The sequence below is a fragment of the Gekko japonicus genome, unplaced genomic scaffold, assembly GCF_001447785.1.
Source record: "Gekko japonicus isolate JY-2015 unplaced genomic scaffold, Gekko_japonicus_V1.1 scaffold246, whole genome shotgun sequence".
Classification (NCBI taxonomy): domain Eukaryota; kingdom Metazoa; phylum Chordata; class Lepidosauria; order Squamata; family Gekkonidae; genus Gekko; species Gekko japonicus.
Genome location: NW_015162482.1, coordinates 1,267,732 through 1,289,827, shown reverse-complemented (window position 1 = coordinate 1,289,827; position 22,096 = coordinate 1,267,732). Strand labels below are relative to the sequence as shown.

General features: G+C 48.4%; 1 protein-coding gene across 1 annotated transcript in view; it reads right to left on the bottom strand.

Annotated features, from left to right (window-relative positions):
• KCNH3 (potassium channel, voltage gated eag related subfamily H, member 3) overlaps positions 1-22,096 on the bottom strand; it is a 91,567-nt gene that overhangs the window by 29,206 nt on the left and 40,265 nt on the right. Inside the window, exon 2 of the mRNA XM_015405879.1 lies at positions 2,872-3,105. Coding sequence (XP_015261365.1) covers positions 2,872-3,105 — 234 coding nt within the window. The remainder of the gene's footprint in view (positions 1-2,871; positions 3,106-22,096) is intronic.

The window sequence follows — 22,096 nt, the reverse complement described above, 5'->3', positions numbered from 1 at the left end:
CAGAGATTGGCAAGGAATGAAGAAGTCCAGCTGAAGTGATTTGTTGAAAAAGGGATAGAATTCTAAGCAAACATTACTGTCTTCCGCTGTAACCTTGGATGGGAGGGTTTCTCCTGGGCTTGGAAGAGACTCCTCATTCATCCCAACCAGATCCATCACTGCCACTTTAACTCTTAGCCTCTTTTTATTTTATTTAACCAATTTGGTGCCATCGTTGCAACTGACTCATGGAGACCCTGTAGGGTTTTCAAGGCAAGAGACATTCAGCGCTGGTTTGCCATTGCCTGCCTTTGCCCCTGGACTTTCTTGGTGGTCTCCCATCCAAATAGTAACCAGGATCAACCCGGCTTAGCTTCTGAGATCCGACAAGATCAGGCTAGCCTGGGCTATCCAGATCATGACTTAACCAATATACATACAGCCTTTCCCTTAGCAGCAGAATACCCAAGGTGGTTTACGAGCAATTAAAAAGATAAAACAAAACAGAACATCAGTTAAAAAAAAAAAAAACACCCTCTGGTATACACTATCCAGTCCCCTTAAAGGGGGGGGGGGATTATCTTCAGCTGCTGATAACAAGCAACAGTCACACATCCTGAGGCAGGGGGTTCCATAGTTTAGGAGAAGCAGACAAGAAGGCCCTTCTACTAGTCCCAAGCAACCAAGCCTTCTATAGTGCAGGCTCCCATAACAAGAGACCATGGATGGTCTCAGAAACTGGGCTGGTTCTAGGGCTGCCAAGTGGGGGCGGGTGGAGGGTAAACCCCTGCTTTGGAGGCCCGATTTCCGCCGTCGCGGAATCGGGCCCTGAGGGAAACTCCGCCCCCCGAAGCGCAGCGTGGCTGCGTCACCAGAGGTGATGCAACCATGTCAATCACGTTGGGGGCATGGCCCCAATCACTGGAGGGAAAACTCTATGGTTTTCCCTCTGACAATCGGGGCCACGCCTTCAACGTGGTTGACGTCAGGTGTCACTTCTGGTGACGTGCTGCCAGCGTGCACGCTTCACGTGCACGCACATCTTCGGACGGCTCCCGGAGCCCAGCGAGGCTCCCCCGCCGGTAAGCGAAATAGACTTGGCAACCCTAGCTGGTTCATTCAGGTGGAGGCAATCCCCCAGGCACTTTTGGCCTGTTTCCAGACAAATGCAGGGCTGAGAAGTTCTTCCTCTCTTGGTTCTCTGTGTCCCTGTTAAATTCTCGAGATGTGGATCATCTTATCTGAGCTGCACATTCCACTCTGGATCCACTGAATCCCCGAGTTATTGCTACCACTGGGATCTCGGGGAGTCATAACTTCTCCAGCCCCTGCTGCTTCTAAGTAGTGTATAGTACTATGCAGAGGAAAAGCCAGCTCCTTTCCACCCTCTGCAGCTCCTGTCCCCCATTCAGATATTTGAGCATCATTCAATGTAGCCCACTGCAGAATGTCATGTGAGTCAATCAGCACTAGAACCAATCATTTTTTAAAAAAGAAGATCTGTGTGGAACCTAAGAACAAAGAAAAGGAAGTGTGTCCCTGGGCATATGTGGAATGTCTTTCCTTCCCTACCAAATACCTTCAGGTTATCCAGAGACTTGTCTTGTATTTAAGGACAGGCCTTCCAAGTCCATGAGTGACAGGATGATGAACAAAGCTTTCTTTCTGTTTCTGTTGGCCCCTCTTTGGAGAAAAAGCCACCAGAGGATCCTCATTTTCCTCAGGACCTCCTCTATACACCTGGCAATTGGGCACTTCCCAACTCAGTGCCAGTCCTCACCTGCTGGACGACTGTTGTGTATATGAGGGTTGCTAACAGGTTTGAAGAAAAAAAAGTCCTCTCCCTTCAATAGAGGATTAATGTGTGCAAATGAAGCTTTTCATGTTATAGAGGTAGATAAAACCCCATGAAGTAGGGCTGCCAGGTCCCCCCGGGGGGCTGGGGTTTGCCCACTCAAAGGGCCCCTGACCCGCTGGCCTGGATCCGGTCAGTGGGGGTAACCATGCCCCCAAAGTGCCTGGATCCAGCTGACGTGCCCGGCACAATGATGTCACCTGGAGGTGACATCATCATGCTGGGCACATCACAGTGGGGACGCTCTAGCATTCAGCCTGAAAACTCTATAGTATCATAGAATTCTGAAGCTGAATGCTAGAGTGTCCACCAGCAGCATGCCTAGAGTGATGACATCACCGGGTGATGTCATCGTGGCACATGTACACGCGAATGTCCCAGACCGGGACCAACTCCCCCCTGCCGAAAAAGGTAAGGGACCTGGCAACCCTACCATGAAGCCTCTGTTAAAGGGACAGGACATCTTTTTTCTCCAGGCAGCTGGCAACCCTCCTGTGCATGTAAAAAATAGTAAGTGCAAGAAAGAGTGAGAAGGGTAAAAGCCTTCTTCCAATAGCTCCCTTCCATGCTACCATGTGTCCCCTATGAAGAGAGCTGCAACCAGTCAGGTTTCCTGATGAATATAAACACGCACACATTTGCAACCCAGAGTCTGCCACATTTGCACTTGTATGCACTGGAAAAGTATATTCAGTAAACCTTTGCTTTAAAATGTAATGCAAGAAGTGAGGGATGCTTCCCATGCAGGGTTTGCAAGGTGGGGGAGGCTAGTTGCCTCCTCTTTAGCAATGCTCACCCTGCAGCAGAGAGATACATGCCGGAATGCATCAGGGAGACAGGAGAATAACCCTTGCTATTCCAACTGTGCTTACAGGGCCAAGGGCGCCCTGACCCAGCCTCAGACACCCACCGCAACTCCCAGCCAACCTTCAGCCCAGCAAGCCTCCCCCCCTTTCTCTTTAGCAATTATGCCTAGGCTTCAGTCTTCCACCACCCCAATCATGTGAAACCCTGGAGCCCTTGCCACAGGAACTCACCGCTTTTCCTATAGAGAATGAGCTCGGCTTTAAATTCCTTGCGCTCATCAAGGGCCTTGCGGATCTGGGTGCGGACGAGTTCGCTGGTGTCAGGCCCATAGAGGAAGCTGCAGGCACAGCAACGTTGCATGACCTCAGCCCGGGAAAAGCCAGTCAATTCACAGAAGCCGTCCGAACAGTAAACCACAGGGAAAGCACCGCGCACTTGGGCATTGCCAAGCACAAAGTTACTATCTGCAAGAGAGAAAGAGACACCAAATGGGTGGCTTGCCCGGGGGGGGGGGGGGGGGGGGGGGGGGGAGATGGGCTGGGAATACCTGGATTTGATTTACCTAAGGGATGGGGGGGGTCACTTTCCAGTTGCAAGTCATTATTCCTTGTGGCTTGTTCATACCATTTGAATGCCTACAACTTGATCACGCACTTGACCATACTCTGTGGAATGTATGAAACAAATTGTAGCTGATGTGAAGCATCGGCTTAAGTTATTTACCACTACTGAAACAAATGGGACTTAACTATGACCAAGGTGGAGACCTGAGGGCACTTGGCTGGAAGGAAGTCATGTTAACGTCAGCTGGGCTTGCATCTGGGTAAACATGTTTAGGATTAGAGTCTAAGGCCACTTCCATCTTCGGTGCTGATAAGAAGTGGGTATTCCACCACCCCTTAACACAGTGTTGCAGTGCTCTTGTGCACCTTCCGGCTTTTCTGTGATCTTTCTTAAACCTTCTTTACTACAATCTTTCCCGTTCCCACTCACATTACAGCCATTTCCCCTGCCCCAGTTCCCCAAAACTGGCCATTCCCTCTGCACCAAGGGGGAGTGTGTCTTTCTGGTTTATCTTTAAATCAGTAATCCATGGCCCCGGTCACACGAGAGGATTAGGGCCGGGAGAGGGACAGATCGGGGGCGGAGCAAACGGGCGCGATCCCACCGCAACATCTGGGAAGCGTTGCGCGCCCGTCCACGATCTGGCCCTTCCGGCGATAATCCGCAGCAAAAAAGAACCACCTACCGAGGTGGTTCTTTCCGAACGGCCGCATCAAAGCCGGCCGTGGGATCGCCGGCGCGTTCTTCCGCTGGCGCATCCCCAGATCCTGGCCGAACTGTGCATGCTCAGTCATGCACAGTTCGGCAGCTTCCCATGGCTTCCTCCCCGGTCTCCCCGGCATCTGATCATGACGGGGAGCAATTGCACGGCGGCTCACGGGATCTGTATGACCCCGCCGCCGCATGCCTATTTTGGTGCGGCTTTTAAAAGCCGCACTTTGCCCGTTCTTTTTGTCCCTCATGTGGCAGGGACCCATGTATCACTATAGCATTGTAACAGTACAGCAATTTGTCAATTACCAATTTTTGAAAAAACATGGCAAAGGGGGAGAAAGGCTTTTCCAGGAGACCGAGGCAGGTAAACCCACCAGGCCTATTGCCAGAGCACTGCCGTGTAGTGGCAACAAGAAGACTCTAAAGTGTCATCATTGGGTGGAAGTCACCTAAGATTGCACATCTGTACATACAGCCCCTCCCTTTTTTAACCATCACAGCAACCCTCTAGGGTAAGGTACACTCAGAGACAGAAAAAGGTCCAACCAGCTTCATGCCTGACTGGGGATCTGATTTCCCCGTTTCTACTCTGATACTAACGACTACACCATTCTGGTTCTCTATGAAGCTGCAACGGAGTGCTCTGTGGTCCTAAGAGGCCCATAACAACAGGATCCAGTGTAACATGGAGCATGAAAAGGAAGTATGCTTGATGAATAAACTCTTCATGACTAATAAGATGGGTGCTCTGAAGGAACAGCAGCCCAAAGGGACTCCTGGTACCCACTACAGGAAGGATGGGATGGAGGTAGTGAGCCCTGATATTGGTGTAAGGTTGGAAACACAGATACGAGAGGGCCGGGCATAATGGCCTGGTGTGGAAGGAAGGAAGGGAGGAGAGCAGCGTGGGGAGGGGGGAGCAGGTTCCCTGTTAAGTGACCACAGGTGCAAAACAGAGTTGGGATGCAAGGGATGCTGTACGACATCCCACCCCCCAGATGCCCAGCGGGATGAGGGGACACGATTCTGAGTCCCTTCCCCACTATCTCCCCAGGAGTTGGCACCATCTGGTACATCTCCAGTTTCTGACTATTTTTACCCTGTTTTGTTCCGTGCAGAGTTTAGTCATCGCCTGCGGCATCTGGACTCAAGCCCCCAACTTCTCACCAGCGGAGAGAGCCAGAGCCCGCCCCCAACCCTGATTTATTTGCATAGATTTGAATAGGAGCAACAGTAAATGGAGAGGGGGGTACACTGGATGCTGGGGTGATGTCAGGAAACATATTTTAACCCCCTAATTTCAACCATCTCCAGAGGGGGGGGGGATTATTGAAACTTGTTCCAAAGAAGTACAAAGTGTATTGGGGAGATTAGAGGCAGAAAAGAGAGAATGTGAATGGCTGGGGTGGGGAGGTGGAAGAAAGGCCAGCTGCGATGCAGTTTACAAATATTTAGAAAACATGGCAAGCTAAATTTAAATGTCATATCATACACAGAACCATGCATTTTTACGGTCATGCAAAGTCTCCAACTCTCAGTGGGTCAGAGGAGGGGAGGGTAAATTCATTTATAGGTAACGGTAAAGGTCCCCTTGCTCGAAAGCCAGTCGAATCAAACTCTAGGGTTGCGGTGCTCATCTCCGTTTCAAAGCCGAAGAGTCACCGCTGTCCGAAGACGTTTCCATGGTCATGTGGCTGGCATGACTAAACACCAAGGCGCACGGAATGCTGTTATCTTCCCACTGAAGTGGTACCTATTTATCTACTTACAATTTCTTGCTTTCGAACTGCTAGGTTGGCAGGAGCTGGAACTAGAGACGGGAGCTCACTCCGTCATGCGGCACCCGGGTCTCGAACTGCTGAACTACCGACCTTCCACAGCCTGCAGTTCAGCGTCTTAACCACTTGAGCCACCGCAGCTCCTTATACTTATACTCTTATACTTATACTCCAGGCTTAATCATACAAGATACTAAAAAAAATCCATAAATTGATATTCAGCACTTTTTTCTTGGTAAATAACAGACCCCGGGGTCCCCCATTTGGACTGAAGTCATGGGGTGTGTATGGGGGGGGAGTCCCTCTCTTCCCCATGTCCTCTGCGCCATTGAGCCCACTGCAAAAAAAAATGCATGGCCACAGTAACCTCCCCCTGAATGGATAGGGTTGTGCAATACTGGAGAGAGGGTTGTCTAGTCACGTGGGATCCTTGGGTGTTCCCATGTGTAAATTGTTTTATATTGTGTTTTTATTGTATTTTATTGCACCTTTGTGCCTTATGGTTGTAAGCCGCCCTGAGCCCGCATGCGGGGAGGGCGGGGTATAAATGAAATTAAATAAATAAATAAAAAAAAACATACAGGAAACATAAGGCAGTGGGGCCCTGCCAGCTGTCTCACCTCAGGGTACGCTGACACCGGCCCTGGTCAGAGTCTTAAAGGTACAGTAGCAGAGCCAGCTAAAACCAAAAAAAGAAGATGAACACAGTAGGACAGAGGAAGAAGGCAACCCATGGGCATGCATACTGAGCAGCACTAAGCCAGGATATTTTGCTCGGCACACAGGGCCGATTCTCTGCCAAAAGGACCAGAGCTCAGTTTTCTCCCAGTGTATCTGGTCAAGCACAGCCCTTCTCCCCCCCCCCAAATCTTGCTTGTTTCTTTGTTTGCTGGCACACCAAGGCGCATCACAGCCTTTGCTGTCAGAGATCTAAACTGTCCCTCTAACTGCATCCAAGGCCAACATCCCTGTCACGTACACAGCATCCCATGCTGATGGGCATCTCCTGCTTCAACCCCAAGACTTCCCGTCCAGAAGATGCCTTAATTGACTTAAGCTTCCTCCTTAGACGAAGCCTATAGTCTACTTTTCCTCTTTTGTCTGTTAATTACTCTTGTCTGATGTCGATGACAGGCAAAGTCTGTCCTGCCACCTCTCCTGTCTACCTCTCCAGACTCCCACTAATCTGTCAAGAGCACCAGTTAATAGTAGGAGCAGAGCTATACATTCAGACACTGTGACAGTGTGGTACAGTGGGCAGACTGTTGGACTACTAGGCTCAAGGATTCGAATCATTCCTTGCTATGGAAGCTCACTGATGACCTTGGGCTAGTCGTTCTCTCTCTGCCTAACTTACCTCACAAGATCGTTTGTGAGGATAAAATGGCAGAACCACTGATGCTACCCTGAAGGAAGAAGGGCAAGGCAAAAATGTAATAAACAAAACTGCCTGCTTGATCTCGTCCCTCTGGATCAGCCCAGGCCAGGGACATCCTCTCCTTCTACCGGGATTTGATTTGCCCAATGATTCTCCATTTGCCCAGGCCCCCAACTTTGAAAAATAGCCCTGTATAATCTCAGAGGTATGTCAGTTTCTTGGGTCTTGTAATCTCAGAGGTATGTCAGTTTCTTGGCTCTTTCAGACTTCAGCAAAAAAAGAATAAGGCTTGTCTGTCAAATATATCAGCAAGGTATTTTGAAAAAGGGCTGGCATTGTTGAATGACTGCTGTGTCCCGGCCGTTGCAAAGGCCCACAGCCAATCCCTGACCTATACAGAGTCACCATCACCGCCTGGCCTCTTGCTACGTGGCAGAGGAAGGATTGGACACCTCAATGCAAATCCACACAGGTGAGGAATCGAGAGAGCAGCAAGGAACAGAACAGTAGCTGCTTCCGCTTACCTGCTCCTTCTCTCTATTTGTAGTAGCTTTCATGGCTCACTTCTGGGCTGTTTTTCATAGAATCATAGAGTTGGAAGGGATCCCAAGCAATGCTCCCTCTAAGCTGTGGAGTCCTGTGAGCAAAAACTCTACTTGGTGAGCTACTGGCCTTAAAGTTGTGAACGAACCATTGGGCTGCTGCATAGATTAGTTTGCTCTGGAGCCATACTTCCCGAGCTAAGACAACTATGTGTGAGCCGGAGGCTAAAAAACTGTGAGCTAGCTCACACTAACTCAGCTTAGAGAGAACACTGATTCCCAAGGTCATCTAGTCCAACCGTCTGCACAATGCAGGAAATTCACAACTACTGCCCCCCACACCCCCAGTGACCCCTGCTCTAAGCCCAGAAGAGGGCAACCCTCCCCCTTGAGGATCCTGTGGCCAAATTGGCCTGGAGAAAATTGCTTCCTAACTCCAAAGTGGTGATCAGCATCCCCCTGACTGTGATCAGTATTCCCCTGGCTCTTACACAGGCTGTGTAAGAAAGGGTAAGGTAAAGGTAAAGGTTTCCCTTGCTCGAAAGCCAGTCGAGTCCGACTCTAGGGTTGCTCATCTCCGTTTCCAAGCCGAAGAGCCAGCGCTGTCTGAAGACATTTCCGTGGTCATGTGGCCGGCATGACTAAACACCAAGGCACACGGAACGCAATGTTACCTTCCCACCGAAGTGGTCCCTATTTATCTATTTGCAATTTCTTGCTTTCGAACTGCTAGGTTGGCAGGAGCTGGAACTAGAGACGGAAGCTCACTCCGTCATGCGGCACACCTGGGTCTCGAACTGCTGAACTACCGACCTTCCACAGCCTGCAGTTCAGCGTCTTAACCACTTGAGCCACCGCAGCTCCTGTAAGAAAGGGCCACAAGAACTAAGCACTGATGCAACCCGTCCTGCTCCCTCTCATGATCTGCCTAAGTCCACAGAATCTGCATTTTGCCTGTTTTCCGTCTCTCCCTCCAAGGGAAAAGGAGAAATGGGACGGTAACGGGAAAAGACACACACACACACACGTTTATAACTTTGGGTGCTTGGCAGAAAATTTCTTCTGTCTATTTTATAGATTGCTCATAGAGTTGCCGGCTCTGGATTGAGAAATACCTGGAGATTTTGAGGGTGGAACCTGGGGAGGGGAGGGACCCCAGTGTGGGATAATGCCATAGACTCCACCTTCCAAACAGCCACTTTCCCCAAGAGAACTGAGCTCTCTCATCTGGAGAACAGCTGTAATACCATGAGATCTCCAGGCCCCACCTGGAAGCTGGGAGCCGTACTTTATCTACAGGCTTTTCTGTTGGCCACTAAATTTGCAAGCCCGGGAAAATACCGCTCATGCACCTGACTCCTTGTCCACACTGTAGCACAACAGGTCCCGCAGACTCCTCCATTCTGCCACTCGTTGTGTAGAACTGAACCGACCCAGCTGGCTCATGCTCCAGTTCATTAGCCCTCAGTGAGGAGTTCATCTCTCCAGCCTCATTCTACACAAATATTATGCACAGACGCGCACACACCCCAAACAGAAATAAGAACCTTTTGCAACTTGGCATCATCAGGGGCTTGTACTGATATGCCAGTTTAGCCCTTTTGGAAACTCATCATCCCTTTTAGTCTCTTTTTCCAAGTTAAGCCTTTTAGGTGGGTGCAGGATGACAAATCCATAGCATGGGGGGAAAGTTAATTTTACTTGTAATTAAAGTCATGGGTTACAAAAGAGGAAAACCCATGAAGCAAGGAAACATTTAGCAACTATAGAGCAGAGGAAAAAATAACACGTGTGGAAAATGCAGTCCCTGGGTCTAAAACTTATCCAACCATGCAGTTCTGAAGACTTATGGGTGCTTCATTTTCAGAAGAGGTGGTAGCGATTTCCTCCAAGACCTCCCTCACTGCAGCCCACTGAGCTTCTTTGAAATTTGGTTCCTGGGAGTCAGCAAACCATACAGGGAATGAAAGTCTGCAGTGAGAGGAGAGAACAGGAGGAAAGTGATATTCCCTCTTCTGAAATTAAAGGATCCTTAAATCAAAGGAGACGGGGACGGCAAAGGATGAGATGGTTAGACAGTGTCATCGATGCAACGAACATGAAATTGAGCCAACTTCAGAGGACGGCAGAAGACAGGAGGGCCTGGTGGGAGCTGGTCCATGGGGTCGCGAAGAGTCGGACTCGACTGTGCGACTGAACAACAACAAAATCTTCAGCCAGATACAGGCCTAACAGAAGTGTCCACATCACAAGATGTGCCGGTACCACTTTACTCTGCTCTGGTTAGACCTCACCTAGAGTACTGTGTTCAGTTTTGGGCACCACAATTTAAGAAGGATACAGACAAACTGGAACACGTCCAGAGGAGAGCAATGAAGATGGTGAGGGGTCTGGAGACCAAGTCCTATGAGGAAAGGTTGAAGGAGCTGGGTTTGTTTAGCCTGGAGAGGAGACGACTAAGAGGTGACATGAAAACCATCTTCAAGTACCTGAAGGGCTGTCATGCAGAGTTGTTTTCTGTTGCCCCAGAAGGTTGGACCAGAACCAACGGGTTGAAATTAAATCAGAAGCGTTTTCGGCTAAACATTAGGAAGAACTTCCTGACAGAGCAGTTCCTCAGTGAAACAGACTTCCTTGGGAAATGGTGGGCTCTCCTTCTTTGGAGGTTTTCAAAGAGAGGCTAGATGGCCATCTGACAGCAATGCAGATTCTGTGAACTTAGGCAGATCATGAGAGGGAGGGCAGGAAGGGTTGCCTCAGTGCTTAGTTCTTGTGGCCCTTTTTTACATGCCCAGGAAAATGCTGATTGCCACTTTGGGGTCAGGAAGCAATCCTGGAGGTTTTTGGTCATCTTCTGGGCGTGGAACAGCGGTCACTATGGGTGTGGAGGGGGAGGTATTTGTGAATTTCCTGCATTGTTCAGGGGGTTGGACTAGATGACCCTGGAGGTCCCTTCCAACTTTATGATTCTATGATTCTAACAAAACAGGAGTCCAGTGGCACCCTAAAGGCTAACAAAAGTTTGTTAGAGCGTATTACAACATAAGCTGTCAGATACAGGCCTGTTCTTCCAAAGGTGTACTAGGACAGCTTGGGGACGTATTTCAGGCCAAACTTACAGGTATTGACCGACAATGTGGGTTTCACACCAGAGAGGGAAATAACAGCAGTCAAGAGGTAGAGGCTCAACAGGAGAAGTAGACCAGATTCCCCACAGACCTGGATCTGCTTAGCTCTCAGTGGAATTCGGCCAAGCCAGAAAGATGTGTAATGTGTCATGCTGCCTCCCCAGAGGTCTCCCTCCTGAGCAAAGGTGTGTCATTTTGCAAAAACAGCTCTTCTCTAACATGCCTTGATGCCAAACTATTTTCTCTTGTCTTCTCTCCCTCCTTTCTGCTATTATAGGAGAACTGCTTTTTTAATGGACAATACTTTAAAAGCTGGGACTCCTCCTGTGATGTGATGTCACAAAGGAGGAGGGAGGGCTTGTTCCTCCTGAGCTCATGGAGAAGGCAAGACCTGAAACCACCCAAGAGACAGCGTGTGCCTGCCAAGGCAATGAGCCACCAGGGAGAAGACAGATAAAGCTGTGTAACTAGAAATGATGAAGTGCAACTAAGCAGTTTCCAGGAATACACTTGTGGAGTTGGAAGTGTGGAATAAGAACAGAAGAACATAAGATGACCCTTGCTGGAACAGACCAATGGTCCACCTAATCCAACTCCCTGTATTACACGTGGTCAACCAGTTCCTCTGGACAGTCAACAACTGGGCATAGAGGCTGAGGCCTTCTCCTTGTGTTGCCTTCTGGCTCTAGGACTCAGCGGATTAGTGCCTCTGAATGTGGAGGTTCCCCTCAGTCACCATGGCTAACAGCCATTGATACACTTATCCTCCATGAATCTATCTAATCCCCCTTTAAAGCTGTTAATTCCTGTGGTCAGCATCACTATATCCTCTGGCAGGGAATTCTACATTTTAATAACTTTGGAGGGAATGGATTTTAATAGCACCTGGGTTTTGACCACTGTGTGACACAGAATGTTAGACTGGATGGACCATTGGCCTGATCCAACGTGGGTTTTCTTATGTTCTTATTGAACAACTCTTTCCTGGTAGAACAGGCACTACCATGGGTATCCAATATACAAAGCCAGTTCTTAGAATCTTGATATTTTGATGACTGAGAAGCACAAAACACAGACCAGTAGAAAGTCACATCCTTATCCCAGATTCATCATGGTAGCAAATAATTCTCTGCAGTACAACCTAAGGCATATGTCTGTCAATGGCAGAAGCTCTGGATTAGAAAATGGTGTTATGAATGAAACATAAAACCACATCTGACTTCAGAGGCAGCCAATGAAACAGAATGAATCAAAAAGAGATTTGGTTATTTCTTAAAAACAAACGGATCCCTGTTGTAGAGGTTTATTCAACATCCTGTCAGTACCAACGGACAATGCTTCAAAAAGCACAAAACTATACACAGAATTCAGGATTAACCTGGTATAAATTAATTGACAGAAAAGGGTCCCTTTCAGAATGAAGTCCATGTTTTGATTTGGTTAAGGAGTCGTCTATAGTCTTTGAACCCATCTTATTTAAAAATTCTAGCAACATAGCGCCTGCCCACATAACCACTCGTGGACATTGCTCGATTGTTCTAGAATCCTGCCGTGCTTATTGTTCATAGTCCATACACCAAGGAACTTGCACTAATGCACATCATTCCATCTTCCCAGACATTTTCCATTGTTTTCTGTCTCTTCTCCTACACATCCTCTGACGGAAGGAAGGAGGAGGATGGATGATGAAGTGCTCTGGTATGTGCATTTGGTTGCTGAAACTTGCCACCAGTGCCATCCTACATAACAGGGCACCTGCTCTGTTATCACAAAGTAGGGAAGCAGAAGGCATGCTTCCAGCGTGGAAGGAACTATTGTTACCCTGGCTGGCAGGCAGGAAATGGAACCCTGAATGCCAAAGATCTCTTTAAGCAGGACAGGAGAAAGTATGGATGGAGGAAAGGAAGGCTATGGTTTGTTCAACATTCCAGGGATTTGTGACCACTCCAGTCCAACTTGACACAGTCATCATGCTTGCTGAAACTATGTAGGTGAACATGCAAATTGGGGAAAGAAGGTAAATGCATCAGGTCCATGCCATGGAGCTATAACCAAATTTGGTTCCACAGCACATGTTCACTTAGAGTTGCCAGCCTCCCAATAAGAGCCAAGGACCCCCACACACACTTTTGCAGGCTCTTGCCTACTGCACCCAGATGACCTTTTCGGGCCTACTTCCCATTTCAGCCCTACATCCGGTTGGGGTGATGCTCTGGTTTTTGGGCAAAACTCTATGGTTTGAAGCCGAATTTACCATAGAGTTTTGCCCAAAACCAGTGTGTCATCCCCACCGGAAGTAGACCCGAAACCAGAAGTAGGCCCCAAAAGGCCTGACATGAGTTTCAGTCTCCCGGAAGGATATCGGGAGACCCCCGCTGGCCAGGTAAGTCGACCTGGCAACCCTATGTTCACTGCATATCCCACAAGTGTTTAAAGGTATGTAACACTTTTTGACACTGTGTTAGCAGCAAACTTGCATTACTCCTGAGTGGTTGTGGCAAGCTCTACAGCTGCATTGTTGTTCAGTCGCACAGTCGAGTCCGACTCTTTGCGACCCCATGGACCAGATCACACCAGGCCTTCCTGTCTTCTGCCGTCCTCTGAAGTTTGCTCATAGTAGGGATCATTATTATGGATTGGCACTTGGTCCTTTTAGTCTAGCCCTGTTTTTTCCTGTAAAGTTCCTATTTCCTGTCTCATACATCTTTATTTAATTTGATTTTTTATCCTGCCCTTCCCGTGGATGGGCTTGGGGAGGGTTACAAAGTCACAAAACTCAATAACAATTAAAATAATTAAAACGGTAATTTAAAACAGTAATAGAAACCACAATCGTTCACGTTACTATGCACAGTTTAAGTTGTTCCTAAGTCAGCAATTTCAGTAGGGGAGGCTAAAGATGGATTTTGGATGTCCACCGCCTCAACCAAAAGCTTCTGGCCACTGTGTGACACAGAGTGTTGGACTGGATGGGCCTTTGGCCTGATCCAACATTGGCGTCTCTTATGTTCTTATGTTTAAAGCCCAGCGAAACAGCTCCATTTTACAGGCCCTCCATTTTACAGGGTCCTGATCTCGAGTGAGAGCTTGTTTCACCAGGCTGGGGCCAGCGCAGAAAAGGCCCTAGCCCTGGTTGAGGCTAGTTGGATGTCCTTGGGGCTGGGGACAACCAGTAAATGTTGGTCAATTGAGCACAATGCTCTGCGGGGCGCATAAAGGGAGAGGGGATCCCAAAGATATGTGGGTCCCTGGCCATATAGGGCTTTAAAGGTTAATACCAGAACATTGAGCTGGATCCGGTACTCTTTGGCAGCCAGTACAGTTGGCGCAGCACTGGCTGGATGTGAGCCCACACAGGCATCGCCATCAGCATACATGCCACTGCATTCTGCACTAGCTGCAATTTCCAGGTCAAGTTCAAGGGCAGCCCAGGGTAAAGTGAGTTACAATAATCTAGTCTGGAAATGACCATTGCATGGGTCACAGTAGCTAAGTCCTGGGGGATGAGATAGGGAACCAGTTGCCTGACCAGCCGTAGATGATAGAAGGCCAGTTAGGCAATGGTGGCAACCTGAGCCTCCACTGAAAGAGAGGAATCCAGGAGCACCCCTAGGCTCTTCACACTCAGTGTTGGCACCAATGGTGTCCTGCCAATGGCTGGAAGCTGGATTCCCGAACCCAACTCCCCATGACTCAGGTACAGGATCTCCGTCTCAGTTGGATTCAGTTTCAATCAGCTCTGTTTGAACCATCCAGTAATGGCCTGTAATGCTCTGTCCAATACTCCTGGGGTGGAGTCCGGTCATCCATCCATCATCAGATAAAGCTGGGTGTCATCAGCATATTGGTGACAACCCAGCCCATGCCCCTAGACCAACTAGGCGAGGGGGCACAGGCATATGTTGAATAGCATTGGGGAGTGGATAGCCCTTGTGGCACTCCACATTTTAGTGGGTGTAGCAGGGACAATTCCTCTCCGAGCACCACACTCTGTCCCTGACTATGAAGGAAGGAGGAAAGTCATTGTAAGGCAGTCCCCCATATTCCAGTGTTGGCAAGGTGGTGGGTCAGCAGGTCATAGTCGACTGTGGCGAACACCACTGTTAGATCAAGAAACAAAAGCAGTGCCAACCTGCCCTGATCCAAATGTCTCCGGAGGTCATCCGCAAGGGTGACTAGCATGGTCTCCGCCCCATGGGCAGGGCAGAAGCCAGACTGGAATGGGTCCAGAACAGTGGCATCATCCAAGAAAACCTGGAGTTGTTCTGCCACCGTTCTCTCCACCATCTTGCCTAGGAACGGTAAGTTCAAGACTGGATGATAGTTGGCAAGGACCGTCCGGTCCAAAGATGGCTTCTTCAAGAGTGGGTGTACCACTGCCTCCTACAGACCAAATGGAAAAGTCCCTGATGACAAGGAAAGATTAATAATATCTCCCAGGGAAGTCCAAACGCTCTCCTGGCAGGCTTTAATCAGCCAGAAAGGACATGGATCAAGGGTGCAAGTGGTGGGCTTCACTGCAACCAGGATCTTGTCAACTTCTTCCTGGGAGAACAGGTTGAAATGGTACAAAACTGGACCAGAAGATGGACAAGGGGCTTTCAGTTCCATCATTGTACCAATTGTGGCTGGGAGGTCCTAGTGGCACGACAAGACTTTATCTGCAAAAAAACTTGCAAATGCCTCACAGCCAATAGCCAATTCCTTATCATTTGCTTTGCCTTGGGGCAACGACATCAAAGATCGAATTGTTCTAAACAACTGGGCCGGGCAAGAGCTAGCAGATGCAATGGAGGTTGCATAGAAAGCTTTCTTAGTGGCCTTCACTGCCATCTCATAGGCCTTCATAAACATCCTATACGATGTTCTTGAGGCTTCGTCACCAGAGCACCTCCACACTCGCTCTAGCTGTATCAGTTCTCATTTCATCCTCCATAGCTCTGGGGTATACCACGGAGCCAGTTTGGCATGAGGATGAAGAGGGCACTGGGGAGCAATTTTGTTGATGGCCTTGGAGAGTCGGCTATGTCAATCCTCCACCAGCTCATCTAACGAATCACCAGGGGGCATCGGATCCCACAGAGCTTCCTGGAACCTTGTGGGTTCCATTTGACTCCGCGCGTGAGCATAAATCTGCTCACCACCCAAGCAGGGAGGGTTTAATCTACTCAAGAGGGCCTTCAAAGAGAAATGGTCTGACCATGGTACTGCCTCAGCAGATTCCAGATCCACATCTATCCCCACACCAAAAATAAGATACAGAGTGTGGATTCAGGAATATTCTTCCCTGGCAATCTTTGTTAATATCTATTCATATTCCTGTTCCTTTCTCCATAGTTCTATTTTTAATGAGTCCCTTCTCAGTGATGCCCATCACAATGTCCACTGGCAGTGAATTCCACAAATCAGCTATGCATAAAATAATACTCTAAAAGCACATTCTATGTTTGCTAGAGAAACAAACGGATCAAACAAGGAAAACCCCAGATCCAGAGAACCCCTAAAAATACAGGCCAAAACCGCACACAAACAAAGCTCAATAACTAAACTGCAACACAGGGCTTAGCCCTGGCCTTAATCTGAAAAGCCAGCAAAACAGACAACTGTCTGCTTCACGTGTATCTCTGACTAGGTTTGTGTGGCTCTCACCTGGCCATTGTCTAATCAGTTTCGTATCTTCCCCTTTCTTCACAGATCTCAGAGTAGCCTGCAATGAACTAATCAAGTTTCATGCTGACAACAGCCCTATGAGAGGGCAAGAGGCTTGCCCATGGCGGCTACACAGCAGGCTTCCTGGCCAGACTGGAAGCCCTACACACAGGGCCGGCTCACCCACTAGGCGAACTAGGCATTTGCCTAGAGCGCCGAGCCCTGGATAGTGCAGCGGGCGGCCCTGGATGAGGCGCCAATCTACCCCCCGCCAAAAGTCTGAACAAAGGTGCGGTCCATTTTCTTCGCTTCCTGGGCAGCTGACACGTCACATTCCACCTCAGTGCATCGGCGGCTGAAGGCAGCGCAGGGGCCGGAAGGAAGGAAGAGGCAAACCAACAAGCCAGCCAGCTGTGGGAGGTGCCCCCCCCCGCCCCAGCGCCAGAGCCACTGCCGCCACTGCATGTTTCCTCTCCAAGGCGGCGTCGGCAGCTTCGGAGAAAACAAAGCGACGCCAAGGCAAAAGGAGAGCTGATCCCATCGCAGCCACTGGAGGGAGGGAGGGAGGGAGGGAGGGAGGGAGGGTTGGTTGGCCGGCCGGCCGGTACCTCAGATCAGCGCAGTGTCTCTCTCACTCAGGCCAGAAAGGGAGGGCAAGTGAGCGGCGGAGAGAAGGGCTCTCTAGGGCACACTCCGGGAGGTTGGCAACCCCATAATTGGGCACGTGCTGGGGGGACGCTAGAAGGTAGCCCCACGTAGGGCGCAAAAAAACCTCGGGCCGGCCCTGCCTACACATGGCACCACACTGGTACTAACTACTGCTGTATTGATGCTTGTAATGATTCCATGTTTTGGTGAGTGTGTTCCTTTAAATGTTTAGTTTGACTGCAGTAATATGAGAAGAGTGATAGAGGGTGACAAGTGTGATTTGATTGGCTGCTGACTGAGAGTGAGGGAGGAGGAGTGTCTGAGAGGATTGTCTGTGTGTGTCTATGAGGAGATTCTGTGGTATGAGAGAGACAAGTATGGAAGAGTTTTGAAGAGAGTCTGTGTGACTCTGAGGGTGCGTTCAGACGGGGGATTTACAATGGTTAGGGTGCCGGTTCCAACCGGTGTACTTACAGGCGTTCACACAGCGAACATCTGCCTCCCGTCCCTAACCATTGTAAATCCCTTTAAACCGTTGCACTCTGCCACTAGGTCCCAACTGGTGGTAAACTGAGTGCAACGGTGCACCCCGGCGTCTGATCGCTCTCCACCGTTCCCCAGCTACTTCCGTTGGAAGCCTGAGGCTTCCGGCTTTCCCCCGCCATTTTTTTTTAAACCAAGTGATATGTGCTTGGGCGAAGCTTCGCCCTGAGCGTTTCTTAAAATTTTTTAAAAAACCCTTACTTTAACTTCCCGGAGGAGTCCGGGACTACAGGGAGGCCAGGTTGGGCTTTAAACTTTAAAGGTAAGTCCTTACCTTTAAAGTTTAAATGTAATGGGGGGGGGGGTTGAGCATGTGCAAAAATCGCCATTCTCTGAATGGCTGCCTATGCGCATGCTCAAACTGTCCTTTAAAAAAAAAAACGCCGACGCCCGCAGCGTGTGAGCGGGCGTCCAACGGAGGGCTCCGCAAAATTGAGGGTAAGTGTGATCGCGTTTATGCCGGCAGAAACGCCCCGTCTGAACGCACCCTGAGAGTTATGAGAGATTCTATGTGTGTGGTTTGAAGAATGAGCATAGTCTGTGTGACTGTGGGATTCTGAGTCTATCTCTGTGTGATTAAGACCAACAGTTTAGTCTGTGTGACGAAGAGAGTTGATTCTATTCTGTGTGAATAAGACAAAGAGACTGGCCTGTATATCTACCGTATATATATGAGATAGAGAGATTATACTGAATGTATAAGCCTGTCAGAGTGGAGTTTGGAGTTTGAGAGACTGTTTGTAGCACCAAGCTTTGCCAGTTATATTTACAAGTTCCTTTCATCAGCAACTGTTCAAAATAACCAGAAACCTATTTTGTTCTTTATTAAATAAATCAAGTTTTGTTTAAACTTATCCCAGAAATCAGTATAGTACTTCCTCAGGGCCACATAGTCCTCTGAAGTGCCCAGACCCTAGGTCATACTACCAAAAAAGAGATTTGGAATTTTTAATTCCTGGTGGCAGCAGAAAACTACCAAGTTTATGTACTCAGAGAGTGTTTAAAGCTAAAACAATTTCCCCAAATAGCAAGCACCTCACAATGCTGTATCTGGAATGCATCTCCCAAAGATGCCTGGAAAGCAAGTGTGGTGTAAGGATTAGAGCAGTGATTCTTAAACTTTAGCTACACATGGCCTTCTGTTTTGATCTAAACATTTTTTTTAGGACCTTCAAGCCCTCCCATTCTCTCTCACCAGTGCCCGTCATGCTCTGGGCAGCTTCCTAGCAAGCCACACCTGCCCCATGGAGGCTTCTCACATCCTCAGAAATATATCATGAGAACCAGATCAGCTACCTTTCAAAGGTCAAGTCTCAAAGGTCTACAGGGTCAAGTCTCAAAGGGTACTTAAATCTGCAAGGCCACAACTCAAAAGGCCCTACAAATAATAGAATTAAGTGCTGTCAAGTCTCACAACCGACTTATGGCAACTCCTGGTGGAGTTTTCAAGACAACAGGTGAGCAGCGGTGCTTTGTCACTGCCTTCCTCTGCACAGCAATCCTGGTCTTCCATGGTGGTCTCCCATCCAAACACTAATCATGGCCAACCCAGCTTTGTTTCCTAGATCTTACAAGACTGAGGTAATCTGGGCTCTTTGGGTGGCTCAAAAGGACCTAGCCCAAGCTCTGATCTCAGTACTCAGTGGGAAGGGCCTTTGTACTGGAGCCTCCAAGAAAGTTCCTTGATGGTTATAACTTCTAGCAGAGGCTGCCTGGTAGGAAGGGTCCTGGGAAAACTTGCCAAAGCAGCACACAGAAATAGAAAAAGATCATTGTCACACATACATACATACATACACACACCTCCACTGGTTATTATGTACACAAAATGGCAGTTCTCTGGCCCTGACCAGGATAGCCCAGGCAAGCCCAATCTTGTCAAATCTTGGAAGTTAAGCAGGGTTGACACTGGTTAGTATTTGGGTGGGAGACCTCCAAGGAAGGGTCATAATGCAGAGGCAGGCGATGGCAAGCCACCTCTGAATGTCCCTTGCTTTCAAGCCCCACTAGGGGTCGCCAGAAGTCAACTTGACTTGATGGCAAAAAAATGGCAGCTCTGTCTATATAGTTCAGTCCTTTGCATTAGAAAATTGAGAGAACACCCACTCAGTTTTATACCTGAAGTAACTATGCCGAACATACTAGCACTGTATCTGCTTCGTGCCCCTCATCTTCTAGCTCAGAGTGACTGGATCCTGGCAACCAATTAGCAAGTATTGGGATTAGTGCTCTGAAGCCAAGTGACTGTCGGTAGCAGCTCTACAAACTCCTGCCTTTTGAATGAGGGGGAACCTAATTCCATCTGTGTCCCCCACAGGAGACAGTCTTGGCCCCCTTTTCTAGAACACTTAGGAGGCGACATTTCTGTGTTAGCCAGATGGATGAGACCTGCACTCTCTGCCCTTGCAAATGACTCATGGATCCCCTAAAGTACACTTAAGGATTCCCATGATTCCCAGCCCAAGTGTGAGAAATGCTGGATCAGCATTGTTGGATTAGGACTGGGGAGTCTTGGCACAACCCCCCACTCAGCTCACTTTCAGCTATTTTTTCACCCTAACCTACCTCACAGGGTTGTTATGAGAATAAAAGGGGAGAGTTAGGTATGTGTTGCCCTGAGCTAATTGGAGAAAGGGGCAAGACAAAAATATAACAATACTGTGTGTCATGCATTTCCTAAAAGCACCAATCATTATCTGGAAGTGAGACCAGAGGATCCAGGTCAGAAGACATGGTTTCTGGGCATTTGTCTCTGTAGATAAATTCACAAGTGTCTGCCAACCTCCAGGATCAGTTGCACCTACTCTAAATAAATACCCAAAGGACCCATTCTTTCCTTCAGTTTTGACAGATGATCACGCCGCAGGCCTTTGGAATAACTCAAAAGCCTGCATTCAGCATTTCACAGTCAAGCCAATTCAACACAATGCATCTCCTCACCTGCACTGTGTTCCTGCTGCTGCTGCTAAAGAGCTTTGTTGCCGCACTTGAGCTACAAGGATGGGCTGAAGACTTGATTAGGAGTATTGAATGGCATCTATACCAGGGGGTAATTTTATGAGGAGATTGCCCATTAGTTGATCAGGTACATATTTCATACAGCGCACTCAAAGTAAAGCACACTTTTTCAAGAATGGAGAGAGCAAAAGAGCACGGGAGACCAAATATAGCCCTGTCAGCCATTCATTTGAAGCTAGGCTCTGCAAGTTCTACAGTTTTGCAAATCACAGAAGTGTTCCAGGCATCTGCAGGCTGTCACAGAAATTGTTCATCAGCAAGAAGACTGGACACCTTTCACAGATTTCAAGCACTCTCTGGAATGGCAACCTAGTTCTTCCATGTCCAAGGAACTTGGCACGCCTGATACCCTGATACTTTCAGTTTGAAAAACAAATCCACACTAAGGCAGAATTTGCAACCAGAGTTATGAAAATTAGTATTTTACATTAACTAATACATTTCAGTCATTCAGTACGTAGCTTCTGTCTTCTTTTCCTCCCCTCCTCCTTCACTAGTTTGGTACTTACAGCATCACAGTGATGCCAGGAGGAATTTTTAAATAGGGTGAGCTCATTCAAAATCTATTCTACATATTATTCTTGGAGTGAGCGCTCAAGGGTCTTGGTGTAGGGGTGACTCTGTGTGGGCTACACAAGAGACAATGAGGTGCAATGGTTCGAGTATTAGACTAGGATCTAGGAGATCCAGGTTCAAGTCCCCACTCTGCTAGGGAAGCTTGCTTGGTGACCTTGGGCACCACCCCCTATAGATGGAAAGCCTCACCACCAGGTCGTGACGTCACTGCCATGGCTATGAGAGTAGTCATAACAATCTCCCTGTGCTTATGTGGGGCTAAGCAGAGGGCTGCTGTTTTGTGTAACGATTTCAGGTGAATGGTTGTGTTCCTTTAAATGTGTTGTTGAATTTTGCAGAGTTAGAGAGTTTGCAGTTAAGAGTGTGAAGAATGTTTTGTTGAATATAGCAGAGTGTGTAGCAGAGTGTGAGGAGAATTTTGTAGTTTGAATTTAGTTGATGGAGTGTTGAAGACTTCAGTGGAAGGAGACTACTGTTGGCTGTAGGTGTGAGAGCATTTGTTTGCATTTTTATGGCCCATCTTCCTGTCTCTTTGTCCTGACTGAGAAAGGGGGTGGTGGAAGAAGCCGACCATTCTGCCATTTCAGTTTAGCAGTGTGGATGTAGAGGTTTGTCTGCTAACAAACTTTAAATAAGAATCCCAACAGTTTCTGTCCTTCAGATCTGGATTAAATATGCCTTTTCGCTGAAAACGACGATCTCTTTCTTTCTCCCGGACTGGTTTTCTCATAGCAAAAACGAGGGAGGATTTCTGGAGTTGGTTTTGGGGTTTGTTTTTTTTGTTTTGTTTTTTCCACAGTGGCCGTCTGGGAAGGAAGAGATTGGAGGGAGGGGGAAAAGTTAATCTGACCGGAGCGGGATGGGATGGGACGGAGCCCAGCGAGCGGGAACGTTTCCCCTGCTTCCTGAGCGATCCA